At 38.8% G+C, this 11,224-nt stretch overlaps 1 protein-coding gene across 1 annotated transcript in view; it reads right to left on the bottom strand.

Annotated features, from left to right (window-relative positions):
- Positions 1-3,106: 3,106 nt before the first annotated feature.
- LOC106867444 (ATP-dependent RNA helicase TDRD9) overlaps positions 3,107-11,224 on the bottom strand; it is a 28,977-nt gene continuing 20,859 nt past the window's right edge. The window contains exons 32-38 of the mRNA XM_014912321.2: positions 10,274-10,344; positions 9,624-9,830; positions 8,722-8,860; positions 7,772-7,887; positions 6,837-6,903; positions 6,352-6,548; positions 3,107-5,192 (exon numbers count right to left, since the gene is read on the bottom strand). Coding sequence (XP_014767807.1) covers positions 5,060-5,192; positions 6,352-6,548; positions 6,837-6,903; positions 7,772-7,887; positions 8,722-8,860; positions 9,624-9,830; positions 10,274-10,344 — 930 coding nt within the window. The 3' untranslated portion in view covers positions 3,107-5,059. The remainder of the gene's footprint in view (positions 5,193-6,351; positions 6,549-6,836; positions 6,904-7,771; positions 7,888-8,721; positions 8,861-9,623; positions 9,831-10,273; positions 10,345-11,224) is intronic.

The following is an 11,224-nucleotide window of genomic DNA, read 5'->3' as shown; positions in this document are numbered from 1 at the left end:
TGGTACGTTCACTTGGCGTCAGGGTAAAATCGATTTTTCAAAATAAATGCTTTACTATATTTTGTTTGACATTCTGAGTCCTCGGATGTCACATGCCTCGACATACCGCCAACGGTGAATATATTATTTCACTGTTGACTATATGTCGGGGGGGGGGGAGAAATTTTGTTTAGACAACCAAATACGTGTCATTAGTAAGGGTCAACAACGCCGAAACGAACCTGACGTTCTCATGAGTCATTGCTGGGACGAAGCTCACCTCGCTCTGTCTTTAGCATTTAAACCCCTTTAGCATTTAAACCGACCATATCAGGCCAAAATACTCTGCTTGTTTTAAGTTCAAACCGGACAGATCCCGCCTCTCATACCTACCCTACAAAGTTATTCTAAAAATAAGCAATTACATCATGAAAATCTCGAAGATAATGCACGATTAACTGAAAACAAAGTGAATAAATAAGCATTACCTCTGACAGAGTAATCTGAATGTTAAAGGGTTAATTCAACATGTCTATGAATAGATTTTGTCTCAGACAGAAACCACATCATCGCACTTTTCAATGGTGTATATATATATTCAATACGAAACACAGACGGAGATGCTGGCAGTGGTGGTGTTTTTCGTTGTAGGTCTGCCCTGACCAAGAACATCTATTTATCACAAGCTCTCCACTCGTGACTATCCTGCCTTTATTGCTTCATACAGCGTATCAGGAACTAATTTCTTTTAACCAATTTGTATTTCACCTTTTGTATTTCAGACAGTAGGGTTTAATGAGAAGAACATTTGTCTGTTATTTCACGCAAGTAAAAACGACCGAGTAGAGGCCCCGTTATTGTTCCCTATGTTTTATGTGTTTAAGGGTCACTGGTAAATTCTCAAACTCAACCATGAAGTTTTCACACAGCGGGCCTCAAAGTACCCCCAGCCCACTCCTGTGATAAATGTGGTTGGTTATTTTAACACAAAACTGACAGACAGTAGGAGATTTTTAACCGGGACGTTTTTAAGAGACAAAATCTATCTGCCAGACACAGACATGTTTCAAACTTGTGTCTTTCCATAAGAAGTGTATGTCGTCTGCTGTTATGATGCTTTGATTCTTAATACTCACACACACACACACATAAATATATATACGTATATGCATGTCTATTTGACATACAAGAATTCAGTTTAAAATAACGTATACACACACAAACACACACACACCGTATACTCAAACATACAGATGCTAACACACATACACGTGTATGCATGTAAATCTGTGTGTGCATTATAAATATATATATATATATATATATATATATATATATACACACACACGCATGTATGTCTATGTAAGTATAAACGTATGTGTACACATACATGCATACATACATACATACATTTTTTATATATACAATACACCTGATTAAGAACAGATGTAGCCAATGTCAATAAAAATATACTCAATACTGTCCAAATGCATGAATAAAGGAAACATGTTTATTCATTAGATGTGATTGAAATTGCAGAATGACTACCAGGTTTCGCTTTACAGCTCATCGGATATTTTATGCAGTAACTCGAGTTGTATTTTTGTCAGAATTTTGTATGAGATTGAAAGAAGAGAAATTCTTTGGCAATCTCCACAGTCCTGTCAAATCCCTCTTGCCGCATTTCCAACATTCTCTGAACTGGAGTAGTCGGCATTGGCCAAAACCACGTGGTTGCAATGCAAGCCTTTTAACCAGTCAGCTTATTCTGTATTTCATTTAAGAAACGAATATACGAGTATAATTTCTGCTCTAATGTAAGGCGTAGTGAAGGATGAAATTTAGATGGAATTTAATTTAAATTGCCGTTATTTCCGAGCATTATTCCGTTTTAGCCTTCAATGCATTTCAGTATATTATTCGAAATATGAATGCATTCTTTTCTATTGAGCCTTTTGCTAATTTGCGGTGCACGGGAAAATATTTCCAAATTTGCAATAATTAGTATTATTGCTATAACTGTTTATCTCTTTTAGTTGATATTAAATCTTATTTTAATATCCATTTCAGAAATGTAACCGCTCTGTGGCTACAGACTGAGCGTTCATTACTAAGTGTTCGATTTTGAGGCTATTTGACTTTATATTCCAATATCCACCGTTCATATGTAATTAGTATATTTTAATTACAAATTTTCAGTCTTCCACTCACTTCAGTATCACATTTATTTCCTTCAATGTCTCTGCCCAGAGAAAACATACAGGATACGTATGCAATGACTTTATTCATGGCCAAATAATGCTTTCACATGTATTGTCTATGAAGAGAACTTTCTCTCAAAACAACTTCCCCAACAAAAGGTTTACCCACGTTCAAGTATTCTAAATATAATTGTACATTCCTTTATTTCGACCAATCAACATTACTTTGTGCGCCTCCATTTTATACACAGGATTTGATACTTTTTTTTATTCTTTTACGTGTTTCAGTCATTTGACTGCGGCCATGCTGGAGCACCGCCTTTTAGTTGAGTAAATCAACCCCAGGACTTATTCTTTGTAAGCTTAGTACTTATTTTAATGGTGTCTTTTGCCGAACCGCCAAGCTATGGGGTCGTAAACACACCATCATCGGTTGTCAAGCGATGGTGGAGGGACAGACCAGACACACAAGCATAATATATATACGACGAGCGTCTTTCAATTTCCGCCTACCAAATCCACTCCTGAGCATAGATAGATAGATTTGGGGGAAAGGACTAGTAACTAGTCGATTACTTCAACCCCAGTGTTTCACTGGTACTTATTTAATCGACCTCGGCAGAATTTGAACTCTGAACGTAAAGACGGACGAAATACCGCTAAGCATTTCGTCCAGCACGCTAATGATTCTGCCAACTCACCACCTTGATGATGATGATCATGATGATGATGATGATTATGATGATGATGATAAACATTACTCATCCATTCAATTAGTTATTTGAGAGTGAAAACACAAAACAAAACCTGGAAAGAAAACCCCCACAAAGACCAACATCTCCATCCAGATAGGGGTACATAGTTCCAGTTGAGGGGTGGAGAGGGTGCAAAGGCAGTCATTTAAAACAGTTTGACACAAAACCAAATCAAATTCTTGATGTTTTATTAAAAAATACAATTCTTTGATAGAATCAATGAAACACCAAATGGCGCCATATCTTCTTTAACAGGTTTCAGTCATCGGATCATAATATGTTGGAACAATACCTTCAAAGGTAGAAGAGTCACTCCACCAACAATTTACCCCCACCCCCATTTCATTACCTGCGGACTGTATTTACATATGTTTTTGTATGTTTAATTACATATTTCTCTTTTTTTTTTCTTTTTTCTTTTTTGGTAATGTCAAAAGGATGAAAGGTATAAAGTGAGTCTAGGTGAGATTTGAACTCGGAATGTAAGAGGACAGGACCAAATATTATGAAATACATTTTGTCCAAAACTACTGAGTCTGCCATTCCCGTAACCAATCTGAGTTCTTACTTGTCTACTGATCAACAGTATATATATATATATAGATATCTAAACAAATATGTGAATGCGTGCGCACGCGTGAGTGTGTGTGTGTGTGTATATGTATATATTTATACACACACACAGATATGTGTGTGTAAGTGTGTGTATTATAAATCACAAGGATGGACCATTCCATGCCAGGCAAATCTGTTGTAGACCACACCCACTAATTAAATTCTTAGCAATCAATCAAACTGATTGACGCCAGCAGAGAAGGAAAGCACTTCTTCTCCCTTACAAAGTCTGGCGCCTGGATATAAATGAAAGACTCTGATGGATAATCTCCTAGTCACGGACACAGCCAAATCCAGGTCTGTCTGAGGATTCTGTGAAAGCACCAAGATTGGGACCTTAGCAGCAGACATCGTCACAAAGGGAGAAAAAACAAGGGGAGCAGAGGCTGGGCCGTAAACAGGACAGCAGGAGAATGGATTGAGGGGTAGGTATATAATTGGAAAGACAATACACACACAAACAGATAGGATGGGCTTCTTTCAGTTTCCGTCTATCAAGTCCATTCACAAGGCTTTGGTCAGTATAGGAGAAGACACTTGCCCAATGTACCACGCAGTGGGACTGAACACGGAACCATGTGGTTGGGAAGCAAATTTCTTACCACACAACCATGACTGTGTCTGTACACACACACATATATACACACATTTATATATACATATATATATATGTATACACACATACACATACATACATATATACACAGATACACACACACACACACACACATGTATATTTAATATACACAGGACTTGAATACAAGCTATTATAAGTTTCATGTCTCTGGAAATACAATGATCAGACAAGCTTGTATAGCCTGCCATGTATTGTCAGGCCCTATTTTCATGGTTATACAAACTTTGTCCGACCATTCTATTATCAGAGGCATGAAACTTATAGCAGCTCACACTTCAATCTTCCGTTTGTTAAATGACATTTGTCTCTGACTGAATGGAGTGGGTTTTTTTCTTGATTCCACCAATAATGGAACAACATGCTTTCCTTCTCTGTGTGTGTGTGTTTGAGTGTGTGTGTGTGTGTGTGTGTGGGTATGTTTGTGTTAGTGTGTATGTATATATACACACACACATATACACACACATATATAAACATATATATGTGTGTGTGTGTGTATATATGTGTGTGTATATATATGTCTGTATATATATGTGTGTATATATATATATGTATATGTATATATGTGTGTGTGTGTGTGTGCTTGTATATATATATATATACACACATACATATACACTCATAAACACACATACATGCACACACATATCACCCATACAAAACATACATACATATATATATACACACACACACACACACATATATATATACATACACACATCACGGTATAATTTTGAGAAGAGCTGAAGCAACAGTTTCTTCCACCACTGAGAAAGAAAGAAAGAAAGAAAGGAAGGAAAGAAAGAAAGAAAGAAAGAAGCCACAATCTGCCACCCAGCACCCCAACCCTTTCAAACAAGATGGTGCCATTTTCAAATGGTGCCACCCAAGATGCTTGCTTCTTTCCTTAAGTGTCCCTGGGTTGAAATGTGCATGTTCAGAAGCTTCGGTGATGGAAACGTCTCCTTGCACAGCTTGCATCGAATCACATTGGAATAGCTGGACCTGTCAAATAAACCAAAAACAGAAACGTACAGCTGCGGACATTCTGGACAAGTCTGCTACTTTACAAACGGTTTAATCCTTATCTAATTTGAATATAACGAAGATTTTTAAATTATAGGCTGTGTGGCCACAGTTGGGGGGGATGGCATGGAGAGCAGTGGGGGAGAGGAAAGAAAGGTCACCAGGTGCAATATCTATGAACAAAAGCAACGTCAAAGTGTGAGGGAGGAGGAGGAGGAGAGAGTAAAAGAGGAAATGCAAAATAACAACAGGGTTAAGATCAATGAAGGGCCCCAACAGGGGTTGTTGGTTCAGAAAAGTTTTTATTGTTTATCTTCTTGTTTTAGTCGTTGGACTGCGGCCATACTGGGGCACAGCCTTGAAGGGGTTTTAGTCAAACAAGTCAACCCCAAGACTTAATTGTTTTGTTTTGTTTTGTTTGTTTGTTTTGCAGTGTATCGTACTTATTCTATCGGTATAGGAAGCTAAGAGTTGAGGGCAGATAAGGGCACAAACCCCTAATGGCACAATTCCTATATAAAGAGTCACAACAGCAGTTAATATTAGCCATCAGTGTAGAAAGACATCTCAACAACACATCATCATCATCACCATCATCTAACACACATGTTCAATGATGACATGGGTTTCACAGTTTGACCAGTCCAAGACTGCCTTTTGCTCCAGTGTCTGTTTTGGCATGGCTTCTACAGCTGGATGTCCTTGCTAAAGCCAATCACTTTACAACATGTACAGGGTGGTCTATTCGTGCCACCAGCACATGTGATGTTGTCATGCAGTTTGGAAGACTAAGATCTTCGAGAAGGGCAAATTTATGCTAGAAAATGGAAGGCAAAAGAAGAGCAAAACATATGATAGAAGGGGCAAAAGCAGAACTGGTTTTTTCATATTGAAGCACTATGTAACTATTCACATTTTAGAAGAGTACATGGACATGATCAAGTGGAGCCAGAGAGCAATGAGGGGAGAGTAGGTGATGACTGGCAGAGTGCTGAGCAGCAGAATAGTAATAATAAAACAAAGCTATGTATACTAATTAATCAATTAATAGAATATATGAGAGACAGCCATCACAATGATGGGTATTCCTCATATGGCATTGACAGAAGAACAACAGTGAAAATACTTCATGACTTACATCCGAGCTATTACTTTCAACTCTTGGATGTGGTTTTCAAGCTCCCTTATATCTCGTTCGGAGATGCTATCATCCTCTTTGTCATCGTTCAAGCTGGATGAACACTCGGTTGCAAGGGCAACGCCTTTGTGGAGTTTGAACAGGAGTTCCCAGTTGTTGTCGGAGCAATCCGGTTTTAAATAGTCTGATGGTGAAATCTGGTGGGGGGGGGAAAAAGAAAAACAAAGACAGTACAGCATCATCATCATCATCATCATTTAACATCTATGTCTTATGTGGACGTGGGTTGCACCATTTCACTAAAACAGCAATGAGAGGTAAAATATAAGCTCAATGGTTGACAAAAGAGTTAGAGGACAAAGTAGCATCCCATTGAGATAAGATCCAGAAGTTAAGTTCTAGATAATTCTTCAGGTGGGGCAGGGAGTCAGGTGAAGAGGGGACAGTTAGGACATTTGATGTTTAATACAAGTCTTGCCACTCACCAAGTTCCATTCATAGGGGTTCCAGGATAGAACGGGGTCAATTGGTTCCCTTCTCTTCTGCATCAGACTGGAAATAAATAAATAAATACAATAAAATAAATAAGAGAAGGAATATATTTTGATGATTTGGAAAGTTGGGAGAAAATGCTAGAAATAAAAGCGAATTCAGGTTCAAATCAAAAGTGAACAAATAAATCTAATTTTTAATTAGCGACATATTTTAATCATTCATAAGGGAGATAACTCCTTGGGATTTTTTTAGTTTATTAGGAATTATCAGAGGAAATAAGTTTTATAACGGTTAACCTTTTAGTATTTAAACTGGCCATATCCAGTTCAAATATTTTGTTTAGTGTTAAAAGTGGCCAGATCCAACCTTTCACACCTACCCTACAATGTCATCGGTCTGTCCACTCTGCTCTCAGAATTGGTCTGTCATTTTCTGAATTATTCCATTTCAAGCTTGAGTGATTGGCTATCAAAAGCGTTGATTCATTAGTCTTTCTCTTATAACCAAAGACTGAAGACAATCCAACCATGACCATTCTGTCTTCTTGTATATCCAAGATTACATTGCCTGATATGTCTCTGCCTTTTTTCTAAGACACAGTATGCAATTTAAGTAAGATTTGGCTGCTATTTCTAGAATAGCTGAGTGCTACATCTTATATGCAGTAAAGGTAGCTGCTCCAGCATGGTTTTAGATGAAATGGCTACAACAAGCTAAACAATTGAAAACAAAATGGAATGGTCACTATTGGAATGTCTTGGGCCAAAATGTCTGTCTTGCTGGATAGGACTGACCTAGAGCAAAACAACAACAACAAGGTGAAGGGGGAATGAGTGGCAGAAAAACTGCAAAGAGGGTGGAGGGGTGAATGGAGGGAGGGTGAGTAAAGAAAAAGAAAAAGTAAAGCGGAATGAGTCATACTCACTCTAAAAGTTTCCTCCGAGCCGATTCCTGTAGCTTCACAACAGACTCAGGACCCCAGGTACTGGCAGTTTGTTGGTTACCAATAATAATGTTTATGGCCAGTCGGATTCCATTAATCTGTTAAAATTACAAAAGAAAAAAAAAAAAAACAAATGGTATTGATCTACGTAAATAGAACAATTCTACAACTGAGAGCCAGATTATTGTCGTTATCACCGCATCATCATCATCACCACCACCACCACCACCACCACCAACAACAACAACAACAACAACAACAACAACAACAACAACAACATCGTCATTTAATGTCTGTGTTCCACGTTGGCATGGGTCGGGTGGTTTGACAGGATCCGATGGGTTGAAGGACTACATCAAGCTCCAATATTCCCCACAGACCTGGGTTTTTATGGCTAGAGGTCCTTCCTGCCACCAACCACTTTACAATGCATACTGGTTGCTTTTTCACATGGCAATAAAACTACTGAGTAAGTCGCAAGACAAAGAAATGAAAAGAAAAAGCCTCCTCCACTGTGCAGGAGGCTGATCTGACCAATATCCTACATCAGTATTTCTCAACCAACAGGAGCTTGGTCTTCACAGAGACGAACTTCTTGTCAGAAGGGAAGGATTTTGAAAGATGAAGTAGACTACAGAGCAAATTTTTTTTATCTAAAAAATGATGTAAAAGAATAAGAGAGAGAGAGAGAAAAACGAAAGAGTAAAAAGATCATATAGAGTGCGCATCAGAATTATTAGGATAAAACTTACTTGGATGAGGATGTGTGGCGTTCAATCATATAATGATATAAATAATATATATATATATATATATATATATATCAAAATGGACATTAATGATGATGTTGATGATACATATGAGAGAGAGAGAGAGAGAGAGAGACTGAGAGAGAGAGAGAGACCGAGAGAGAGAGAGAGATATCTGTGTACCTTAAATATATCATCAAGATCAATTTTTGAATCAAACTCGATCTCCATGTCATGCTCTGGGTAGATTGCAGCTCCAGTTTCACTGTCAAAGCCCAAACCACAAATGGCACCAGAGTAGTAGGTCATGTTTTTATCAGTTCTACAATGAGAAATCATCAGTTAGGTTTTGAGAAGGAGGAAAACAAAATGGACAAAACATCACACACACACACATTGTGAGGACTCTCCTCTCATAAACGACAGAGAAAGGGTTCTCCAATTTCTTGCTGAATGACCAACACAAATGATTTATTTATCGTGAAGAAATGTCTCAGCTAAACGTGAACTCACTCCCTGCCTCAGACTGACATTGCCTGAACAGGTGCACCGTGGTGTGCCACGTTTCAGATATCAAAGTGATCACGGGACAATTGTGAGATGAAGTGCTTTTGCACAACACCACAAAGTACCACCCGGTCCTAGAATCAAACCTACAATCTCCCAATCATGAGTGCAACACTCTAACTAGTAGGCCATGCACTCTCGAATACACACACATATACAAACAAAGCACATCACCATCTTTTAACATCCATTGTCCATGCTGGCATGGGATGGACGGTTTGACCAGGGCTGGTAAGCTGAGAGGCTGCACCAGACTCCAGTCTGATTTGGCATGGTTTCTACGGCTGGATGCCCTTCCTGACACCAACCACTCCAAGAGTGTAGTGGGTGCTTTTATGTGTAACTGGCACAGGTGCCAGTTGCATGACACCCACCAGTATCTGCCACAACTACAATTTCACTTGTCTTGATGGGTCTTCTTTTCAAACATGGTGTATTGCCAAAAGCCTCAGTCATTTGTCATTGCCTCCATGGGGCCCATACCAAAATTTAAAAAAAAAAACCTTAAGTATTGTTACCTCAATTCACAATATGGTGTGAACAACATGGCAACCAAAGCTGGAAGTCCTGCAATGTGTGGCATCAATGTTGTATCTCGTGTGATGACATTCACACCATTAGCATTCATGTGGACAAAAGCAGCAACCATCATCCTGGCGGTGGAGTTCTGTGGGTTGTCGTCGATAGCAACACAGTTCACGCTGTCCGAGTCGATCTTAGCACCTCTTCACAGGAGAAAAAAAAAAAGAAATGTGAATGGATAAAGTCATCAATATAACATCTGTTATTAACACAACCAATGGAATGAAATATTCTAATACATATGTATGTATGTGAATGTTTGTGTAACATATATACATCAGTGGCGACTCCACCACTGGGGCTGTTCGGGCTTAGCCCGAGTATAAATTTAGTAAAGTGAACGTGTCTTTGCGAGCTGGTTTCATTTTTGCCCTCACTGACTTCAAGTGTGTGATGGCAGCCAATAATTCAGGCTCCCTTTATTGAGCCTGCTCGCAGTTCATTGACTTTTGGTCAGCGTCTGACTGGCGGTTGTCCTAGAAATGCCGTGTCAGAAAATATTATTCGTAGCAGACATTCTCTTGAATTTGACAATCCCTTCCAATAACTGAGACATGTCTGAAGAATTAAATTGAAAAACACTTACCGAAGACGTCCTGAGTTTGTCATTCCAGAGAAGGTCATTTCTAAAGGATTCGATGGACCGTGGAGTTTAATCTGTAAAGAAACCAACAAAAAGGCCGAGAGTGAGTTTACACAGAAGTCATGGGAAGATTTTTTCCATGGCATCATCGTCTTACTACCTACGTTTACATGAGTCAGATGCCCTTCCTGCCACCAACCCTCACTTATTTGCAGAAAAAGGTAATACTTCCCCCATGGTCAGACATGTTTCCCGTGGAAGAGAGAAAATGAACAACAATGCATGTGTAATGGTGATGCTCATTTACAATCTTCACAAAATGTCAAAACAAGGGGAAGCTTATGGCGATCACCGTGCAATGACTAAGGAAAATAGTTTAATAAAAGGGCATATAAGGGCTCCACAGAAAAAAAGAAGGCTTTCCTCATGTGGATAAGAAAGTCTTCTTTTTCTGTTGAGGGCTTATATACCCCTTTATTAGACTATTTTCTGTAGTCATTGCACGGTGATCGCCATAAGATTTAAGCTTATATAAAAATACTATATATACTCACACACACATGTGGTCACTCAATATGCTAGAAACAGCAACTATATCGCCCTCAAATCACAATCATCTTAAATAAATAAATAAATAAATAAATAAAAGGAGTAGACAAATTAACAAGAGACAGTCATGGCTGGAACACCTTTGATTATAGATCTGTTCAGCTAATCAGGGATGACATGGGACCTACTACTACTACTACTACTACTACTGCTGCTGCTGCTGCTGCTACTGCTGCTGCTACTACAAGTAGCAGTGCTGGTAGCTGTAGTGATGATGGTGGTGAGTTGGTGGTAGTAGTAGTAGTAGTAGTAGTGGGAGTGGTTTTATCAGCAGCAGCAGTACAATAGGGACCACTCCTCTGTGTTAATTAGTTTAGATAGGAATAAATATTCGACCCCCCCCCC

This window comes from Octopus bimaculoides, chromosome 20 (genome assembly GCF_001194135.2).
Source record: "Octopus bimaculoides isolate UCB-OBI-ISO-001 chromosome 20, ASM119413v2, whole genome shotgun sequence".
In the NCBI taxonomy this organism is placed as follows: domain Eukaryota; kingdom Metazoa; phylum Mollusca; class Cephalopoda; order Octopoda; family Octopodidae; genus Octopus; species Octopus bimaculoides.
The sequence above is the reverse complement of the archived record's forward strand: the minus strand, read 5'-3'. Positions and strand labels throughout refer to the sequence as shown.